We start from the raw sequence: 21,991 nt of genomic DNA, 5'->3' as shown, positions 1-21,991 counted from the left end.
TTCTCTTCTTTTTAATTAAAGGTTGGATTTTTCTGATTCTAGAGACTAATGTATATGAAACGTAGTATCTTTATATACGAACATGACACATTGTTTACAACATGGTGGACAAAAAGTAAGAGATGCTCTGTCTTTACAGAGAAACAGAGTGAGATAGAGAGAAACATTAGAGAGTAGGGATGATGAACTATACCTTTTTAGGGGATTTGGTAGCCTTTGATGGTGACTTGGGTGTTTTTGTAGTTGAAGCTGCTCTCTCAGATTTCTTTGGGAGGAGGATTGGGTTTATGTTTGGTAAGACTCCACCGTGTGCGATGGTTACGCCTTTGAGTAGCGTCCCCAGCTCCTCGTCGTTCCTCACTGCTAATAAAACATGGCGTGGTATGATGCGGTTCTTTTTGTTATCTCTTGCAGCGTTGCCCGCAAGCTCAAGAACCTAGATGGACAACATATATTATTGACTAGACATGGTAACCTCAAAGGAAAGTTTTGTCATTTGTGACATTCGTGGTCAAGATAAGTCTGCAAGATTTTGAACATCGAGAGTTACATTGCAACAAGTTGATTCAAAAGATGAGATTATATCCAAAAGATGGGTTCTAGACATTTGCTGAAAAAATTGATCTGAAACATGCACATCAGTCCAAGTTACTCATAAGTTAACAATGTAGTTTACTTGCATGTGCTATGTAACTTTAGTTTTTACGGTTGGTCAACATCTCCTCCGTAGAATTTACTCTTGGTTCAAAACATACCTATCTATGGGATTTACAAGGCAACATGTTTTGAACCTAACTGAAACTATGTTCTTGAGGTTGGTCTAATCGTGTGATATAAAATCTAACAAATACAAATTGCACAACCTCACAACTTAGGAATCGTTTTCTATTTGCGTCCCGAGAAAATCTGCAAAGAAGTATAATTTCACCCTAAAATTCAGACTCAGATCACATCCTATAATTCAAAAACTATCTGGTCAACGAAACATTACTGCTGTGTAAGCTAAGAACATAACAAATACAACGAGAATCAGAAAATTTTGATTTTGATACCTCAGCAGCAAGATACTCGAGGACGGCGGCGAGATAGACCGGAGCTCCGGTTCCAACACGCTTCGAGTAACGGCCTTTCTTGAGATACCGACCGATCCTACCGACGGGAAACTGTAGACCAGATTTAACCGAGCGGGAAACCGGTTTCTTCTTAGGACCTCCACCACCACCTCTTCTTCCAGCGGCTCCTTTCTTCACTTTTGTTCCAGAATCCATATGCCTTTACTTTGGTTTTGATCTTGATCGGACCGGAATTATACAAAACAGAGCTTTGGCGTAAGATAGCGTAAGAGGTTTCGTTGCTTAGTTTTGTGACTTTTGTCAGTTGATTAATCTTAGCTTTTGGATTGAAAGTGAATCAACGGCTACGATTTGCTGATTTGGCTATCGTTGCTTCATGATATATTTCTATGATATATATATATATATATATATATATTTTTTTTTTTTTTTTTATTAAACAATTTTTTCTGATATTAAGCACCAAGATTTACTATTTTTGAAGTGAGCTGTGTATGAAAAATAAAACTTAGGAAAATAATTTTGATACGTTGTTAAATATATTCGAGAACTTAAAAAAAAAAATGTAGTATCAATGACCATAAACTATTCATTCATGTAATATCTCCTCTTCTGTTTTTTTTTGTTGGTAAAATTTTTGATGTCTCCTTTACCTCTTTGGTCGTGGGTTCACATTTATGTATTGCATTCACCGACCATATCCCAAGAGGCCAAGACATGGCTTTAACAATAATGTTATGGATGATTCAACATTTTGAAACTGAACCAGAACCAGAACCCTATCTCGTACTCTTAGCCGTACATCATGATTCAACGCAGACAAATTCGTTCACATGCATTATTAGTAGCATCCGTTAACCATCTCCGTATATCTCTCGTTAACAGGCTTCTCATGCGGTCATGCTCACTTACTTACAATACCATTGTTATATTTTTTTTAAAAAAGATGCATCAACGATCTGATCCAAAATTCAATTTCATATAATATCTTACTTCTACAACTATCTTTGTAGACATATACATATAATTTTTGTGGAAATGGCCATGTTCGAGTCTCATTCAAATCTATCTTATCAACTGGAAAATTCAGACAAAGGAAATTAAATACATGTTTGCATTCGTGTCGTATGGCTCTAGTGAACGTATTTACAACATTAAATTCCGACGATACTGACATCTCCTCACATGGGGGAGAAATGTTTGTCCTCTCTAGTCTCTACACAAGAAATACAATAATTTGGGTTCTTAATTTATATAATGTTTGTAAAAGCTTATCGTAAGTTTTAATATCTGTCAGAGAACTACATTATATTATCTATTGTATAATCTCATCAAATGCAATGAACTTTTTTTGCTTTCCACTAAGTGCAATGAACCATGATGGTTATCAGAGAAGTTTAACATTTAATCGCAGTTATCGTATGTAACATTAATAGATTGCAAAAGCTGTGACTATTCTTTTTTTTTTTTTTTTTGCAGAAGTAAGACTATTCAAATATAGTTAATTGCGGTTATTAAATTCTGCATCTCCCACACCACATGGACTCATGTATAGTGATGGATGGATACATTATAATTTATTTACCTAAAACAAATTATAATTGGTTTACAAAAAAAAAAAACAAATTATAATTAACACAAATTATATGGTCAATCTTTATATATAGGTTTACCTAACCAAAGGTCCACAGGTAAACATTTAGGTAACTAGCGTAAATAGTAGGATACATCATTTTAGATCAGAACCATTTGACCATGCACAGAACATTTACTGAACCATTTGACCATGCGCAGAGATCTATATACTGAAATGGTATGCAAATACATATTGGACATTTTAGTGTTGCTACTTTCGAAAGGGTTCAAATAATTTTTTTTTTGGACAAATGGGTTCAAATAATTATATACTTTTAATTACAGAGCAAGCTTTTACGAACATATTAATTCACATAATTATAAGAAGATTTATGATATTTATACCCAATAAGAGATGACATGATGATAATTTGAAACGGTAATAGTACCAAAAACAGATGTTAATGATGCTTTCATTTTCGTTCTACCACTTTTGTTCAATATTTTTTTTTTGTTTCTCGTCCACTTTATGATTGATATTATATCCAAGAGGTACATCTGGTGTAAGAGGTTTCCAATCAAACTTACTACTACTAAAGAGTAACACAAAATCCACACTGCATAAATTAGATAAAACATGCGCTAGAATCGTTTGACATGTGTCAAACAAAGAGAGAATGATAAGAAATTTACAAATTCATGTTTCATATATTTTGTTCGTGTTATTGTTAGTAAAAAATCATTAAATATTTCACATTCTTTAAAGATACTAGAATTAACCAGTTAATACATGCTCTCTAAATTCAGATTTCAGATAATTACTGGTCTATACCTAACCCCATTTGTTTTCACCACTCTTTTATATATAAACAAGTCTCTCTTTATCTCTCGATCTCATCATCACTCTTATTACACACAAATCTCTCTCTATCTCTATCTCCTTTTGTCTCCCTCTCTCTCTCTCTCTTCTCTTTCTCTTAATCTTTCTTGCCTGAATCTGTAGCTAAACCATGTCGGAGAGACCAAGCCGTCACCAGAGAAGACCTTCTCAGAGCTTCCCGATCTCCCTTGATGATCTCTCCGATATCTCCCTCGCAGCAAACCCTCCTTCCTCCGTTCCTACTCAGCCACCGCGCCACCAGATCCCTCCGCCTTCTCCAGCCGCTCCTCCGGCCAACAATGTTAGCCAGGATCCCAAAGGGACTGCTTCTTCTAATTGAGTTCTCGTTTTTAATTTAAGTTTTAAGCCTTTTTAATTATCGCATAAGCCTCTTTCCTCCTTCTCCCTTCTGTATTTTTCTTTTTAATTTCCGCTTAATAATCAGATTTTGTATGATAAAGAGTCAATGTAATTTCGTAATCGGGTTCATGGTGATATCAAATGAAGAATACAAGGGAAAAACCTTATCATTGTATTAAAAGAAAATATATATATAACCAAAATCTGAATTATACAATTTTCTTGATTGAGAAGAAAAAGAATTACTAGGCCACCAAAGTCCGAAATATTCATGTAACGCCTTATGAGATTACACTATCGAAAAAAGGCTTTGAAAAATAAGTTATGGGTTGACGTTGACCGAGAGATCCGTGGGTCTTCTATATTGAAAAATGGAAAAAGCTTTGAAGTACTAAAAATAATATTATTTAAATAGATATATTGACGCAAACATCAATTAAGATTAGTTTTAACTAACAAAAAACCTGCGTAAAATCATGATCTTTATACGAATTTCTTTTCTTCTTAATAAATTCAATTGCATATTTCGTAATTGTTTTATTTGTATTGATTCATCTAATTTTTAGTCAACTAATTTTTGGTTTCTAGAAGCTGATAAATAATATTTTGACTAAAAGCAATAAGTACTAAAATTAATATAATCCGTTAACTGTCAGGAAAAATGTGTTGACAAAAGAAACAAAATGATAATTGATGTCTCCATTGAGAGCATGCATAATAATACTCATATTTTTTTTCTATTGTCTTTCGAAGTCGCATCTTTATGGAACCTAATATTTATCCATTTTAAATGGCAAAACGAGAATAGTACATAAGTAGTTTAGTTTAGAATGATATATAACTAAAACGAAGCATATATTATAAGGGAGCAAGTGAAAAGGGTTAAGCATATGTTTAGTTGACAAACTCTTTTATGAAACGTGAACTGATTTTCAAAGGGAGAGATGTCGTAGCCTTAGATGGAGTATTTACTAAATGATCATCTACTGTATATATATATAATAACAAAAACCAACTAGTATTACGTAAAATAAAAGGATGGCAATGAATAAAAATGATTGAGAGAATTCATGTGGCCAGTGGTATTTGGTCGCTATAAAAGATTTGATCATGTTGCTGGAAATATAATCGAAATTCCAAAATTCATTAGTCTCTCAAATAATAAATAATTGCTGTTTACTTGTTAGTTTTGTTATACTAGTATTATTCTCCATTAAATAGATTAAACTGAGATATATTATTATTATTAGTGGGCGGATCCAGTTTAAGCGGGAGAGGAGGAGCTTAATGCGATTGTCAAGATTCCGTCGGTGTTCCCAAAGACAAAAAAAAAAGTTTATAAAACAAATAAAAATAAGAGAAAAAGGTAATACTAATTTGTAAGAAAAATATCACTATTTCAACATCAAATACAAGTATTTCCATCGATCAGACGTTTTGTCTGTATCCAAAGAATTCGTTTATTTTATCAGGAAAATTTGCTTTTTGATTGGATAAATACTGATATTAGTATTTACTTAAAAATCATTTTTAAAAAATCACACATGGTTGTAATAATTTTTGTATGTTGTTTTGTTTGGTCAGACTACTTTGTATATCTCTCTAACGGGTGGTCAATAAAGGTAAAAGCCGGAGGATAAAAGAAAAAGTGAAAAGATCAGTCACCAAAGCCACATTACTCTCTCAATAATCTTTGGGTACATAGCATGCATCTAGTCAAAGAAACTGATATGTAAATGAATTTTATGCTTAATATATATATATATATAGTTACTGAAAAATAGACATAAAAATTCTGTCCGATTTGATTTAAAATTCTAATGATAAACTTACGTTATTGTATACAACTTTGCCAAAAAAAAGTTAAGATAATTGTATTTTTCAAATCTGTCCCGATTTTTCCAAAAAGAAAAAAAGAAAACAATAAAAAGGAAATATGAAAAAGGAAACGTGCGACCACGTGGTGAATCACGTTGTAATGGGCCACCGGCCCAACATAATACCGTTATACGGTTATAATGTGTCGTTTACCAAAAATACAATTATTTTTTCTTTTTTAAGAACATAGGAAATCCCAAAAGCAACATTTTTAAACCGGAATAAACCGCTATCAAAACTGCACCGACCGAGGCATATTGAACCCAAACAGCCGATCTGATTTCACCGAATCTTTCTTGGCTCTTTCTCTGTTGCTACTTTATTGATGTTATATATATACTATTAGATAGTGTTATAAACTGTGGTTTGTGGATAATTGTTAAGGTTTTCTAAAAACCTCCCTCTCAACTTGCAAATGTGTAAAAAAAAAAGAACTCTGTTTCTTGACCTAATTAAGGTCAATGAAGACAAATATATTTAGTCATGCTTTTCGTTGTACGTAGGTTAGAGAAAGTGAGATCAATCTATATGGGACAAGTGATGAACAATCATTCTTTTATTGTCCATGCTATGAAAAAAGATTTAACACCGTTACATAATCACTCGATAAAAATAATTTGGCATACAATAAATGCCTCGGAGTTACCATATGATAGGGTGGAAAGAAGAAACAAGGTGGTGTGAATCACATCCCAATCTCTACCTTTTCTCTTCACTCTCAAAACGAGAACTTCATAGTTGATTAAGTGGTGTCATCAAAACCCAAGTAGTTCTTTTTAGAAACCGAGTTGATTAGCTTAACGCTGAAGTCCCACAGTTTCTGTGCCAAAGTCTCATCTCTAGCAAGTTTGCTTGGAGTCACTTCGTTGCAGTCTGCATAATACTTTCCTGTTACTCCCTTCACACTTGGATGCAGAGCAACATAACAAGTTGTCGCTGCTCCCTGTCAACATTACGTCAGGTATCACAATGTTGTTCTCATACTCGTTATTCTTTTTCTAGTATAGTATATAGTGTAGTACCTGAGGTATATTTTTCCACAAGTAGAAGCTGAAGAACTTCAAGAACCCTGTGAAAAACAGAGTTTGTATATATAGCTATTAAAAAAGGAATAATTTGAAGAAAAAAACTAGAGAAAGAAAGAAAAAAAATGGGGGAATCTTACTCATTAAAAGAGCAGTGTGTTGGAAGAGATTAGTGAGAATGAGACCAGGGTGAACTGAGTTTGCTGTTATGTTAACCCCCTCTTCCTACCAAACAATGTCCCCATAAGATTTTGAGTTTTATTCTTATTTAAGTGTTTATGAATTTGTGACAGTACTAATTAACATTTTACTATATGTGTCTGCGTGTGTGAAGGCAACCTGAAATTGGCGGGAGAGCTCATTCGCGTGCAATATATTGGCTAGTTTCGATTGTCCGTAAGCTCGTTTATCGGAGTAACTGAGAGGGGAAACAGGGGGTTATAAGATGCAATGCGAAAGATAATATCAAAGGGGGTTATAAGATGCAATGCGAAAGATAATATCAAAGGGGGTTATAAGATGCAATGTGAAAGATAATATCAAAGATAGTAACAACTATTGAACTTACCTGCAAATGTCATTGATGCTGTCGAACTGGATTCCATCTTGGTGTGTATAGATATGAGCTACAGATGATACATTTAAGATCCTTCCTTCAACGCCACTGGTCTTAGCTGTGCTCTTCATTGTGTCTAGTAGCAAGTTTGTCAGCAGAAAATGACCTGTATATATATATACATGCATATAGCATAATTCAACTATTACTTTTGTCAATATTTCAGCTTTAATTTTTTTGAAACCAAAAGCATTTTTGATGAAACTTTTGACTTAAATATAATAATTTACCAATGTGGTTTGTAGCAAACTGCAATTCGATACCATCTTCTGATAGTTGGTATGGACAGAACATTACTCCTGCATTGTTTCTGCACAACACCATTTTTGTGCAAACTTTATATCGATACAAATCTCTGATAAAGCTTAACATTTTTGTTTCTTTCACAGATAGACTTTATAAGTGAAAAAAAAAAAATCATGTTTTCTTGCTACAAGTAGTTAATATATATATATCTACCAAACTAAGTCATACGTATGTAGATGTAGGGGGCCTCACTCCTTGTTTCTAGGATTAATAATGGTTCTGAAAGGTCGCTACCACAATGATAATAGTCACATTGTTAGCAGTAAAAATGTCATGCTTGGGGTGTGAATATATTACTAGTCTTTTTTCATAGCATTAAAACATCAAACAAGAAACGAAAAAAAAGCTAACCAAAATGATTATTACTTAACTAACGTAATTTAAGCTATGACAGAGGAATGTTAACAGAAACAGTGATAACGTTGTTGATGTCACAAAATCAATGATCCAAACGCTAAAATCGGCGGTTCAAACGCTTTAAACTTGAGTGTGAGAGAAAGAGTGTACGTACATGAGGAGATTGAGAGGGAGATGGAGGGCATGAAATTCACGAACAAAGGCTTTGATAGATTTGAAGGAAGAGAGATCTAAGTGTAGAAGTGTGACACGTGCGTTTGCGTTTTGTCTGAGTATCTCAGTTTTGGCGTTTTCTGCGCCTCTCATGTTTCGGGCACCAATGACCACATGAGCTCCTCTCTTCGACAGTACCCTCGCCGTCTCCAACCCTATCCCTCCTGTTCCCCCTACAGATGAAATCAATATCAAATTGGTTAATCACGCCATTGCTTAAGATTTTGTGATTGGTGCTTGCGGTTGCAATCTTTTTATTTGGACAAACATACAACAATTGTGATAGCATAATTTTGTAATTATAAAAAAAATGTACATGAAATTTTTTATTTTTGACGTTAAGTCGTTTAATACAATATAAATAAATCATGCGTTATAAACTTGCATAAATCATGCAAGTATAAGTGTATACACGCACCTGTGATGATTGCAGTGAGATGAGTTGCATCAATCCCTTGAGTAACCTCTTCAGCTGTTGAAGCTGAACCAAACCCACTTGGTCCTCTTCTCCCTGTGATTAGCGAATATAATCCCATATTCTTCCTTTGATTGACGTTTCTATTTTTTGATATTTAGAGATCTTTCCTCTCAGGAATCAATCAATGTGGAAGTTATAGAGGGAGAGAGAGAGAGAGAAAGCGACCAAAAGAAGACGAAGAGAAGTTTAGGAGAATAAAGTGGTACTATGAGAAAATCATATTTATAAGTGGCAAAGAGTTTCATTAATGCGTTTTTGGTACCTTCTAGTTTTATCGACATTATTATGTGAATCGATCTATGAATACTAAATACGCCTCACACCTTTCCACACCGATCTTGAATATTCTACTACAATTTTTTTTATTTTTTTTTCCTAAATTGTGTCGATCCATAGTGCTGTGCATGCACTCGAGTCTAGTTAAGAAGAAGTTCATATCTCTCTATCGAGAAAGAGAAAAACTTGGCTTTGTCAACTAAGAAATTAAGCATGTCTATTCTTCAATAAGTTGCGGTTTAACTTCTAAGCTCTTTTTAGTCATTGTCCTCTAGCAAACCTTGCAACTGGATTCTAAATTGCCGACAGCGTACGGCAGTTGTTGTTTTCTCTATTGATATTCAGAAAGACACTATACCATATAAGAGATACGAATCTTTTGTTTATACAATGTGTAGTATCTATTCTCGTTCAGAAGATTTACACAAAGTATCTTAGGTAAAGTTCTAGTGGGTATTACTGTGATCTCCTCCTTTTTTTTGGGTTTTAATGTCCCCTACTTTGTCTGAGGTTACAACAAAAATAATTAGATTTTTTCGTGGAAAAAAAATGAAGACTACCTAAGTAAACGTAACATTTTGGGATTGATGATTACTCCTCCCCAATTAGAGGGTATTAGGGTGGCTTGATAATACTAGTTGAATAGCTAAATGATGTTTGAATCAAAATAGGGTTGACCAGATTATTAATGAAGGGTTGGTGAGAAGCCGTTGGTTACTATTATACTGAATTTTCAGCTACTTGGCATCCTTCTTTCTTCACATGTTTCCAGTGAGTGTGTGTTTACCCAAATCCTTCCTAATCTTGGCAAAATTCGTTTTCTTATAAAGAAAGACGCACTACCATTTGATTAACACAAGTAGAATCTTTGCAAAAATAGCACAATGTTCGTACTCAAATAATGTCTAACACAATTCCTTAGAACAAACCAAAGCTAACTTAACTACATTTGCTTAAAACAAACTAAAGTACTACCTTGGAAAGAAAAGTTACAGGGACTAGCTAGTACTAATAATATGGTATTAGTTGTTACAGCCTAGTTACTTTACTTGAGAAAGTTTTTAACCGGCAGTTAAAAAAGGATCTTAATTTATAAGTAAATTAAATATACAGAATGAATTAATTAAATTGATAGCCCGTGCTCATAGGTGTTCCTTTCACATCCCGTTTCCAAGTTCAGAGAATCCAACTACTCTCGAGATTTCCATTATTCATTTTTTATTTGCCTTACAAAATTGATTGCCCGGGAGAGCCCTGATAATGACATAGTTAGGTGGTAGATAATTACACGAAGGTACACACACACACACGACACACCACTGTCCGAGATTAATGCCATAGTTATAATCATTATAATTAATTAGCTAATTCTATAATTTTTCAAAAGTGAATCTAACTATCAAAGAAAGCTATGTGATGCAGAAACAGATAGTTGAACAACTTGTAATGGTAGTTGAGGGCACTTTTTTCTTCTTTCAAAGTCGAAGTTTGATTTGGCAATTAATATAAGGAGTATGATGTAATTCAACTTGATGAGAACAATTTAATATTGAATGTAACAGGTTCATCAGTCACACACTTGTCATGCAAATTATATAGTCCCTGCGAGCTGGTTAACAACATATATCTAATGGGATATATGGAGCAGCCTAGCTACATTTATAAACTGCTTAATTCAGTAAAACATATAAACCAAAAAGAAAAAAATAGAAGTGATTATATCGCTGGATCTATCTAGTTATCTATACCTTGGGAGAAGATATTGAGGGCATTTATTTTTACTAAGGATATATTCATCATCATACTTGCAGCGGCGAGGGCCGAGGGGCACATGACACACGGCTCACCGCATGGGGATGTGATGTAACCATGTGAGACCGCGCTAACGATATTTATATTATTTATTTATTTCCACTATACTACTATTATTGACAAAACTAATAATAATATTATTATTATCATGTAACGGTTAGTTATTTATTCTGTGGATAAAATATTATATTTATAACTTAGTGGTTTGTACTAATGAATGCTGTTGATGTAGGCATCATTGAGTTTAAAATCTGTATATTAGTTAATAAGCCAAATCATATAACGATTACATATATATATATATATATATATATATATATATATATATAAATTTGGCTAAGTATTCTTTGTACGTGACGCAAAATGTGTTTGCCCGCCCATATTGAGTTGACTTGCAATTACTAAAACACGAATGTACGTTCTGATATATACTCATATACTAACGAACTACACACAGTGCCCATACAGATACAGGCTAAAAGCGTGTGCTTCACATGTACTTGTCCACATCTGTTGGATTTTGACTATATACAGTATATTATTAAGTTGATGACGACTATGAGCCAGTGGATATTTATGATTCCAATAAGGCCCATTTAGGAGTGCTCTTGGCATTTGTCGTAATACTGACCAAGATTATAACGGTGGCTACTAAACCCAAACTGACATCTGATCCCACGGTGGAGGAAGTAAAAGTTTTCATATGATTATCCATAACTTTTATCGAAATAAACTAATCAATAACTCAAGTGAAGAAGCCAGATTAATATGTATAGATTTAGATTTAATGCTCATTCAAGAAGCCAATGCCTCGATTGGTAACCATGATTTAGGAAAAAATGAGAAGGAAATGTGACATTTCTCTTCATTCCTCAATTTTTTTACCATTTACAAGGAATCATTTTTCCACATCATTCCTCTACATTCCTCACAAAATGAGGAACAATAGAACAAAAATGTTTCTCCCCAAAATTGATGAGGAACAAATGGAACAAAAAAAAAATAAATATTAAAATTCGTTTTTTATTATTAATAATATTTTAATCTCATAATATAATATTTTTCATATTTTTATCATGTATTGACATTAAAAAATATTTTTGATATGAATTTCATGTTAAAAAATCTTACTATACATTATTTAAAATTTGTATGGATAGTAAAACATATTTAAGAGATGTTTATATCATAAATAACAAATAAAAATTACTATAATCTATAATAGGTTAATATAAATTATTAATTTTTAACATTAAATATTTAAATTCATTCAAAAATATATTTTAAAATTAGTGTCAAATTCATTATATATAAATTATATCTAGTATTATTATTAAAAGTTGATTTATTTAATCAAATATATTATAAAAGATAGTGTTATTGTTTGGTTACCATTTATTATTTTGTTTTTCTCTGCATGTTTTCCTTTCATTTCTCAAATTCATTCTGTATTGTTCTTTTTGTTTTTTTTCTTTTTGTTCCTCTAATGGTTACCAGTAGAAGCCCAAGTGTTTCATATATTCGTTTGTGGTCGTTATTTTGTAAGCAACATTTTCGCGTCTAACGAAGATCACACATAGATCCTACGACATTAATAAATCAACGGTGCTCGAATCACACACTTAAATCATGCCTTGTTGCTGACACAAAATACAATCTTATTGCTATGTGGTCCTATCACTCCTCCTATCTCGACTTAAGAGGCCGTAGATATATAGCTCCCTTTCAATTTTGGCCCATATTTGAGGCCGTTGATAGATATGATAAAGATAGGCCCATTAATAATCTAAGGGTCTATTTAGCAAAATTTAAACAACCAAGGGAACAAAACAATGTTTACTCAGATTTAAGGGGCCTTTATTGTAATTATACCGAGAAGATATTATAGCAGCTTCTCTCTCCCTTTCTCTCTCTCTCTCTCTGAGCGTTGTTTTTCATCTTCATCTCTCACTGCAGCAAAACCCTAGCTGCTCATCTCTGTATCGAAACCAGAGAAAAGATCCGGCGAAGATGTCAGGTGGTTTGGATATGTCACTCGATGACATCATCAAATCTAATCGGAAACCTACTGGATCTCGTGGCCGAGGAGGCGTTGGTGGTAATAGTACCGGTGGTCGCGGAGGATTCGGCGGTTCCGGTTCCGGTCCATCTCGTCGGTTTGCTAACCGCGTAGGAAACAGAACGGCGCCGTATTCAAGGGTCAGCCTTTGATTTTATACATCCCTTAACCTTCTTCCTTCCAGAAAATCAGAGAATTCAATTAGGTTTTTTTTTTTCAACAAAGAGTTGAGATCTTTTTTCGTTTCTTCTTTGACGAACAAAAACAGCCGGTGCAACTACAAGCTCAAGACGCGATGTGGCAAAACGATGTTTTCGCGACGGATGCGAGTGTTGCTGCGGCTTTTGGGCATCAACCGGCTGCTGTTGTTGGTGGCTCCTCAATCGAGACTGGAACTAAGCTCTACATTTCCAACTTAGACTATGGTGTCTCCAATGAGGATATCAAGGTTTGGCTTCTATTTTCGTTCATTTTGTAGATTGCAATAGATTTGAGCCTTAACTAGGAGAAAATAGTGTGGCTTTAGTGTTTATCTGGTTGAGATACTTTTCCTAATTTCGAGTTGTGTTTGTTTGTAGGAGCTTTTTTCAGAGGTTGGTGACCTTAAGCGATATGGGATTCACTATGATAGGAGTGGAAGATCGAAGGTAATTGATAATTAGCTTTCTTCTGCTTTTGGGGGTTTGCTGTCAATTTTCTTGGTCCTGATCAATTGAAAAAACGATGCTTTCAGGGTACTGCTGAAGTTGTTTTCTCTAGGCGTGGTGATGGCTTGGCAGCTGTCAAGCGTTACAACAATGTTCAATTGGATGGAAAACTGATGAAGATAGAGATTGTTGGAACTAATATTCCAGCTCCAACTCTTCCAATGCTCGCTCCAGCTCAGATTCCTTTTCCTACAAACGGAATACTTGGGAACTTCAATGAGAACTTTAATGGCAATTTCAATGGGAACTTCAATGGAAACTTCAGGTTTGTACTGTTTCCAGTTTAGTAATTGCTTGGTTAAATATGATGTCTTATAGAGAAACTTCCTGATATCATTCACTAAAGTCTATTATTCTGATATCATTTGTAATAGCTTTGCAAAGTGAGTATTTAATTTTTTTAGTTAGAATCTTGATGAAATGCTTTTTGGTTAGACTGGAGTCAGCTAAGGTGTATTCTGATACGTTGATTACATTAACCCTTTTACTCCTGTTAAATATTTTGGATATGAAACAGAGGCAGAGGGAGAGGCGGTTTTATGGGACGGCCTCGTGGTGGTTTTGGCGGTGGTAATTTCAGAGGTGGTAGGGGAGCTAGAGGACGTGGTGGTCGTGGCAGTGGAAAAGGACGTGATGAAAATGTATCTGCAGAGGATCTTGATGCTGAGTTGGACAAGTACCACAAAGAGGCAATGGAAACAAATTAGAAAAGGGGAGAACAAAATCTATAGCATGTCTACATGTATTCCTTCATTTAGTGCACGATATGCTTTTGTATTAGTATGATGTTTAGATTGAGGTCAATGGGTCTGACACCATTGATATTGGGGTTTAGCTATTTCTTTCTATTCTCTTTGTGAGCTTTTTAGCTTTTGCAGTTGAGTTCAGAGAAACAGCATTGTGTGTACCGTGGAACTCAAACTCTTCTAAAGTGTTTCTTCGAAACAAATTCCATCTACTGGTCTTTACTAGTGTTTAAGCAGATGATGAAGCCGAGAATGTTCTGGTGGCAGAACACCGTAATTTCAAGTAATTTATCTGCCGTTTTCGTTGAAGGTAAGGTTTCTGTTTATACCAATGCTCTTATTAGTTGTTCTGTAAGAATCAGATTCAAGTGCATGTGTGAAATGTAAATTGCATGAGACGGAAGATGACAAATTCTCTGTCCTTTAACTCCTATTTTTGTCGTATTTAACAGTTCGTTGTTCCGCTCGGCTTAGCTACGAAATTCTAATGGATATGGTGCAGAAAAGCGGATTGGTTAGATATTTTTGGGCAATATTAGGAGATGTGGTTTGGAAAGATCAACAGTGTGGAGTGGTGTGAAATGAAGATGAATCTCGTATAATAATTCTCTTTAGCAAATTTTATTCAGATTCTACTTTAATTATATCAAAGGATCGCCATTAAGTTGTAGTTATTCAACCTCTGTAGTAATATCAAGGCAAATGAAATATACTAAAAATTTACTACGTCAAATACTCAAATGTAAGAAATAAGTGGAACTCAATGTCAATAAAACCATAATATATTACTAAGCTACAATTCCTAAGAGAGTTTTACGACCAACCAAAATATTTACAGGGTCAGACTCATAGAGACATCAACCCTAATTATTAGTTACCGAAGTTTGATTGAGATAGTGTTTAATTTTCAGCTTCTTGGCTTTCGAGACTTCGATCCTTTTCCTATATATAAGAAGAAGACAGACAAAACAATTGTATTATAGTGAAGCGCCAATTTCATTAAGAAAACAGCTTTAAAGAACAAACCTTGTGATGAGTCATGACCATCCTTTACTTGGATAAGGTTCCGATCCTGCAAAACCAGACAATGTTAAGGCACTGTTCCGGTGTTCCCATGGTTGGTGTAGTGTTCAAGAATCAAATCACAAACCATATCATAAACAGGAATTTGGTTGCGCCAAAACTCTAGTGGTGAAACAAGCACCCTTCCTGCAAAACATTAAACAAAAACCTTTTTAACTAAATGCTTTCAACAGAGCCCATTGGAAGTGAAAATTCTACTCTCTATTAACCTGATCTTGACCGTTTCTGTCCCAATGAATCAGTATACACCGCTTTGGTCTTCTGCTTCTTCACTTTATTTTCCGGTGTTACCTTCAAATTACATAACAAGAGCATCAACTACTATTAACCAACCACATGAATATCATAGAATTATTAAATTACAAGGTATCATTATATATCATAGTTAAACTGATGATTCCCAGAATGTGAATTGTGACAAAAGAGGAAATATTTACCTCCACATCAAAGTCAATCTTCCTCTTTGTGTTTCCCCACGACAAGTTTTCTTCACTTTCACATGCAAAATTTTCCTCAGCTGCATGCAAGTCTCTTTTAAGGGTCTTTTCACTCTTCTTTGAATTTCCTTTCTTTGCAGGCTTGCTGCTATTATTCAAGTCTTTTGACAGGGACCGCAGAGATGTCTTTGTTTCCTTCACTCTACCTTTTCGTTGTTCTGAAGTCAGTGATTCTTTAGTAGCTTTCTTACTTATTAGTTTTCCAACCCTATTTGTACCAGGATGCCTTCTAGCACATCCATCCACTGGTGATATCACTTCTTCATTGATAGCCACACAATCATCTCTTTCTACGTCATTGCTTTTAGCATTATTCAAACCTTTCTTACCACGATCTTTATCATTAGTAGTCAGATTCTGGAGTTTCCTTTTGTTCTCTGCACTTTTTACTTTGGCCTCCAAACAATTACTAGGTTCTACTACATTGCCAGTATTTTTGAGGGTCTTACGACTTTTTTTCTTCGATTTTCCTCTCTTCCCAGGTTTGCTACTCTTATCTAAATCTTGAAACAGGGAATGTGGAGATGCCGCTGTTACCTCATGTTCAGTTTTTTGCTGTTCCGAAGTCAGTGATTCTCCAGTAGCACTTGTACTTGTTACTTTATCAACATTATCTGCATCAGTACGCTTTCTACCACATCCATCCGCTAGCGATATCACTCCATTATTGACAGCCTCAGATTCATCTTTTTCTACATCACAGCTCTTAGCCTTATCCAAACCTTCACTACCATCATCTCCATCATTAGTAGTCGGATTCTGGAGTTTACTCTCTTCGAGTTTCCGTTTATCGTCTCTATTATTGATAGCCTCGCATACATCTCTCAGTTCACCTTTTTGCTGTTCTGAAGTCAGTGATGCTCCAGTAATACTCGTACTTGTTACTCTAACAACATTATCTGCACCTGTTTGGTTTTTACCACATCCATCAGCTGACGATATCACTCCATTATCGATAGCCTCACAATAATCTTGTTCTACATCACCGCTCTTAGCCTTGTCCAAACCTTCACTACCAAGATCCCCATCAATAGTAGTCAGATTCTGGAGTTTACTCTCATCGAGTTCCCGTTCCTCGTCTTCATTATTAATAGTCTCGCATTCATCTTTTTCAACATCACCGGTCTTACCCTTGTGCAACTCTTCCATACCATGATCTCCATCACTAGTAGTATTGCGGACTTTACTAGATTCAAGTATCTTTTCCTGCTCTGCATTTTTTCCACCAGATTTTGTTTGCAGATGAAGAGACTTTCTCCTCGCAGTATTTCTATCTTTTGCTCTGGAAACATCTTTAGTATTAATAATCTCTGCCATATGGCCCATATTCATGTCGGGCACAATGCTTTCATCTCTCCCCTCTGCTGAACTATCCTCTATATTCTGTTTATTGTTCTTACATGGTGATAAAATGGGATAACAAGCTGCAAAATTAATCATAGAAGAAGGATATATTAAACACGAATGCATCAGAAGAAAGAAAACACACACGTAAGGATGTTGCTTCAACTCCTAACCTCTAGCGACTGTTGAAGGGACGGTACTGGTATCAGTGCCTAAGGAGGCTCCTCCTCCAGAGCAATTGGTAACAATTCGTTCCCAACAAGGAGGAAACCCGAAGACGAATTCACGGGAAATCTACTCCCAGGACCAGGACAGACCACAGAACACAAGAGCAAGAACAAATCAAAGTCAGTCAAAACATATATGTGTTCATCTTCCTTAGTTCTTTAATAGCTCAAGCTACAACAAGTAAGCACAATCACTAGTTTACCTCAGGGGTAAACCCATTTTTAACAACGCGTTCTTTGTTGAGAAAACCTCTGAGAGTGATATAGATTCCATCAGATGATAAGAGCGTGAAAACATCTAAAGCTTTGATGATTGGAGAAGATGTAAACACACGCACTGCTCGTGACCTGTTAAGGCAAAAATCGAAATTAAAAAAAAATAATAGAAACTAATCACAGGAAATTGTATAGACAAAACTCAAACAGTCCCAATGTCTCTTACTCAAGGGAATCTTCGATTCCTGCAACACCAAATCGTTTGCCTTCGAACTCCACTGGACATTTTACCAACCACCAATCTCTCAGGACAACCTTTTACATAAACCCAGATGAAGAATTCGAGTTTTGAGGAAAGCTCGTGACTGAATCAATCAAACATTAGGAAATGAAGTAAGAGAAGCTCACTCACCGTTCTCCGGAAATACGACTTCGAACCATCGTCGTCGAGATTTGGTTCCCGATGCTCAGCCATGAAGCTGGTTACTTTCTCACCTGAGAAATAATTCGAACCCTAGGAGCAGATTCTCTAGAACAGAGATTTCGTGAATTTTTAATGCGCAAAATTTTTAGGGTTTTTAACTATTTGGAATTGGAAGAAATTTGGAACAATGGGAATGAAATTGCTTTGGCGGGGAAAAATATAACCCGGTTAGATAACCGGTTTGGTTTTATGCTTGTGCTTTGTGTATTTGGTTATCGTTTTCTGATATTTAGATTGGTCTAGTTGTACAGGTCTTCCTTCTGATGCAGGAAAACAATTTTTACATTAATATGTCAAACTCAAATTTTGGTCAACGCACAAAAACTAGGCAAGTAGACATATATAATAGATAGATTCTGAGACGAACTCACAATTCACAAACAGGTTCAGAAGAAGTAAATACGCAAAAGACTTGGAAACTTCTGAAGCTATAGAGATCCATGAGTCGTCCCTGTTATAGTTATGATTATGTAGTAACTAAGTAGTCATTTGGTTTCAGTAAACGTCTGGAGGCGAATTCCCAGAGAAAAAACTTTGTTGTTGTTGTTGTGACCTTTGAAGATGGAGTTTCAAGGCGTAATTGCTTAGCTGATCAAATGATTTTCACAAACGATAACAAAGGACAAATCAGTTAACCAGTTAATTGATCGACAAGATTGAAGTTTCAAGCATTTCTTCCAGTAAGCAAGTTAGTTACCTCTAGTTTATGAACCTGTTCTTGGTATTGCCCCACCACGCCTTTCAAATGCTGTACTTCTTTGGCCTTCTCTTCGTTTTCAGAGCTGCGCTGGTGTTGACTCGCAATGACCCGCTTCAAGATTTGGTTATCATTGATCAAACTCTGTAGAGTCTCCTTTAATGACGCATATTCAAGCTGCAATATAATGAGAGCTCTATCCTGTCATCATCTAGTCCCAAGAAAAACTGACCATTATCAAATGTGAATTTTATACCTCCTTTGAGGCATTGGTGTTATGCTTAATGACCCTCTCTAAAGCATCTAAGATAACCACAACACGTCGCCTCATATCATCAATGTTTTCCGCCTTTGACATCTCCAATGCAAGTCTTTCGACCCATTTAGCTCTGTCAATCATATCTTTATCCCTCCAACTTCCCACAGATCCATCAGAGGACCCAGCTTCTGTTCTACGTAAATCTCCATTGAAAATAATCGAGCTTAAACTCTCTTTTGCCTCTTCAAACACATTGTTCTTGTTGCTCAGAACCTCTCTGACAAACTAATTCAAAATCCCACCATAAACAAAGACTACATAAGCAACAAACTCCAATTTTGGTTATTTGTAGCAAAACATAGCCAGTTCCCAGATTCCATAGCACACAGTAACAATGAATAATAGTAGAATACTAATGTTCCATCAAGTGCCCCTACAATCCGTTAGCTTTGATAGTTGAAGACAAACCAATCAATCCCTCAATGGATACACAAAACTGTCACCTAGCCCATTTCGTGAAAAGAACACTTCTTTCAACACTGTAATACCAATTTAACATAATACACCTCTTTCATGGATGATAGATGTAATGATGTACTTAAAGTAAACGAAAAAGCTATTATTCATTGGTTAAACATGGAAGCTTTATAACACTATATCTTAACGAACCTCAGGATCCATGGTAGGGAACATATGGATCAAAGATGCAACGGGGTCATCGGATCCAGACCCGGTTTCAGAAGAACGGATCGGCGATCCAAACCTTGACCATTTGGATCTCTTATTCGTAGGGGAAGATGAAGACCCGAAGTAATCATCATACTCGACCCGTTTACCGCAAACTCCTGTAGACATTTGTAGCGCAGAGCAATTATCCTAAAACCCCCACAAAGGATTTGACTTTTTAACAAAAGGTGAAAACCCCTGAATCTGAAGTTTGATCTGGGATGATTATTGATTAAAAATTTATGTTCAAATCGATTAGGGAACTTGTGTGATTTTGCTAAGGGTTTTGATTTGGGGATAAGAAGAACAGAGAAAGTGTTGCGGTGATTTTATGAAACTATTTCCAACCATTGTTAAAGAAGTGAAAAAGGAAGAAGAAGACGAAACGATTTTAGTTACTGATAAATATGACTATATCGTTAGATAAACAACAAAGTGGCTGTAGTTTAGTGGTAAGAATTCCACGTTGTGGCCGTGGAGACCTGGGCTCGAATCCCAGCAGCCACACTATCTTTTTATTTATTTCTCTTACAAAATACAAGAAACGACATCGTCGGAATCTCGTTAAACGACATCGTCCTGATTACAATGAATAATAGTAGAATACTAATGTTCCATCAAGTGCCTCTACAATCCGTTAGCTTTAATTGTTGAAGACAAACCAATCAATCTCTCGATGGACAGTAACGATATTTATACAGTCTGGCACACTGGAGTACTTGGAATTATGATGAGTATTTCATACTTTTAACTCTCAAGATTATGTTGTATGCATTACCTCTGTTGTGATACTTATTTTCTATTGCATCAATCTTTTAATGCATCACCTTAGACTACTAGTTCAAAGAATGTTCATTCTAAACTTTTTTGCGTGTCTGTGTTCTCCTAGTTATGTAAATGTGCATGCTTCAATGTCTTATTAAAAAGTTACTTTTGTAGCTCTTTCTGGCTGTAACCATTTGTTGTAGCTCCTTTTAAGTTATAACTTAGGATAGGCTTTGGAACTCATCACAAAGAGAGTGAGAAAGAGAGGGAGTTATCTTGGAGAAAGAACCCTAAAGGAAAGCTTGTCGTAGGCATGTAGTGTGGCATAAGAAGATTATCGGCTACTGTAATAAAACACTCGATAGCTCTGAGTTTTGTTCAGAACAAAGAACCAGAGATTGAATGATTGTCCCGTGAAACAATGCTGGCTTGAAGAAGAGTGAAGAAGAGCGCTGGCTTGAAGTAAGGCAACAACCCACAACAATGCCTATTTTTGAACCGTCCATTTTATTTATCCGTTTCAAACCACCCATTACATTTGTCCCACTGTTAACCAAAAAAACGGTTCAATCTCGGATCGTTTATAACTCTAATCAGATTATACACATGAAAAATATTATTGTATTTATAATTTACCATTTACAAATTAAAATTAAAAACGATATATTTTTTTGGTAAGATTAAAAACGATATTATTATAGCTGGATAGAAAATACTATATTTTTGGAATAATAACATTTTAAAAAAATATAAGAACAAAGTTTTTATTTTATTTTTGTCAAGTATAAAAAAATGGAAAATTATGTAAACAAAACATAAGGAAATAGTTAAATAATTTAATTTAATCAGATTAACAAATTCGCTAAGAACTTGAAATTAAACTCCCATTAAATATTTTTTGTTTTTTACACATTAAGTATATACGGTTATACATTATTTGACCTTCTGGAATAACTGCCACGAAGACCTTATCAAAATTGAACATTATATAGCACTAGTATAGTACCCGTCCGGTGGACGTGTTATCTTTATTTAAAATTAAATTAAAATTAAAATTAATTATAACTTATAAAAAAATAATTTCTAAATTTTTTTTGAAAAATAAGAGAAATTAATTTTAATTCGAAAAGAGGTTTTATTTGGTTTGAACTATCAAATAAACGTGTACATATATATATATATATATATATATATATATCTCTCTTAAAATTCGTTATTAAACGTTAATTATAAAAATCTACTAATGTCAAACTAACAATCACCAAAACATTTGGGAGCTATTTGAGAGCTATTCACCATTACTCATAATATTGCTAAAATATTTTATAAAAT

At 34.8% G+C, this 21,991-nt stretch overlaps 6 protein-coding genes and 1 non-coding gene across 7 annotated transcripts; 3 read left to right on the top strand and 4 right to left on the bottom strand.

Moving 5' to 3' along the window:
- Positions 1–53: 53 nt before the first annotated feature.
- Positions 54–1,316, bottom strand: LOC17883334 (probable histone H2A.4). Its single transcript, XM_006288776.2, has 2 exons — positions 1,053–1,316; positions 54–436 (listed from the first exon to the last, which is right to left on the bottom strand). The coding sequence occupies exons 1-2, from the start codon at positions 1,266–1,268 to the stop codon at positions 188–190; spliced, it is 465 nt and encodes a 154-aa protein (XP_006288838.1). The 5' UTR covers positions 1,269–1,316; the 3' UTR covers positions 54–187.
- A 2,227-nt stretch (positions 1,317–3,543) lies between these two features.
- On the top strand, positions 3,544–4,100 carry LOC17883755. Its single transcript, XM_006288950.2, has one exon. The coding sequence runs from the start codon at positions 3,659–3,661 to the stop codon at positions 3,866–3,868; it is 210 nt and encodes a 69-aa protein (XP_006289012.1). The 5' UTR covers positions 3,544–3,658; the 3' UTR covers positions 3,869–4,100.
- Positions 4,101–6,304: 2,204 nt separating this feature from the next.
- LOC17881231 (short-chain dehydrogenase TIC 32, chloroplastic) lies at positions 6,305–8,950 on the bottom strand. Its single transcript, XM_006288103.2, has 8 exons — positions 8,702–8,950; positions 8,225–8,456; positions 7,638–7,717; positions 7,360–7,513; positions 7,131–7,209; positions 6,932–7,016; positions 6,789–6,835; positions 6,305–6,709 (listed from the first exon to the last, which is right to left on the bottom strand). Exons 1-8 carry the CDS (start codon positions 8,817–8,819, stop codon positions 6,509–6,511), a joined length of 996 nt encoding a protein of 331 aa, XP_006288165.1. The 5' UTR covers positions 8,820–8,950; the 3' UTR covers positions 6,305–6,508.
- Positions 8,951–12,757: 3,807 nt separating this feature from the next.
- LOC17882162 (THO complex subunit 4B) lies at positions 12,758–14,573 on the top strand. The gene is made up of 5 exons (XM_023780082.1): positions 12,758–13,048; positions 13,177–13,356; positions 13,487–13,555; positions 13,642–13,880; positions 14,133–14,573. Exons 1-5 carry the CDS (start codon positions 12,860–12,862, stop codon positions 14,320–14,322), a joined length of 867 nt encoding a protein of 288 aa, XP_023635850.1. The 5' UTR covers positions 12,758–12,859; the 3' UTR covers positions 14,323–14,573.
- A 498-nt stretch (positions 14,574–15,071) lies between these two features.
- On the bottom strand, positions 15,072–18,654 carry LOC17881468. Its single transcript, XM_023780081.1, has 10 exons — positions 18,584–18,654; positions 18,141–18,223; positions 17,955–18,043; positions 17,716–17,860; positions 17,459–17,579; positions 15,882–17,365; positions 15,654–15,735; positions 15,512–15,570; positions 15,388–15,433; positions 15,072–15,303 (listed from the first exon to the last, which is right to left on the bottom strand). Exons 2-10 carry the CDS (start codon positions 18,201–18,203, stop codon positions 15,269–15,271), a joined length of 2,124 nt encoding a protein of 707 aa, XP_023635849.1. The 5' UTR covers positions 18,204–18,223; positions 18,584–18,654; the 3' UTR covers positions 15,072–15,268.
- LOC17881261 lies at positions 18,477–20,214 on the bottom strand. The gene is made up of 4 exons (XM_006286486.2): positions 19,838–20,214; positions 19,166–19,453; positions 18,910–19,086; positions 18,477–18,800 (listed from the first exon to the last, which is right to left on the bottom strand). The coding sequence occupies exons 1-4, from the start codon at positions 20,021–20,023 to the stop codon at positions 18,708–18,710; spliced, it is 744 nt and encodes a 247-aa protein (XP_006286548.1). The 5' UTR covers positions 20,024–20,214; the 3' UTR covers positions 18,477–18,707.
- Positions 20,215–20,329: 115 nt separating this feature from the next.
- On the top strand, positions 20,330–20,401 carry TRNAH-GUG. The gene has a single exon. It is a non-coding gene; the product is annotated as a tRNA-His (tRNA).
- Positions 20,402–21,991: the final 1,590 nt, after the last annotated feature.

Source organism: Capsella rubella, unplaced genomic scaffold, assembly GCF_000375325.1.
Source record: "Capsella rubella cultivar Monte Gargano unplaced genomic scaffold, Caprub1_0 scaffold_6, whole genome shotgun sequence".
NCBI lineage: Eukaryota > Viridiplantae > Streptophyta > Magnoliopsida > Brassicales > Brassicaceae > Capsella > Capsella rubella.
Note: the sequence above shows the minus strand (reverse complement) of the source record. Positions and strands in the feature narration are given on the sequence as shown.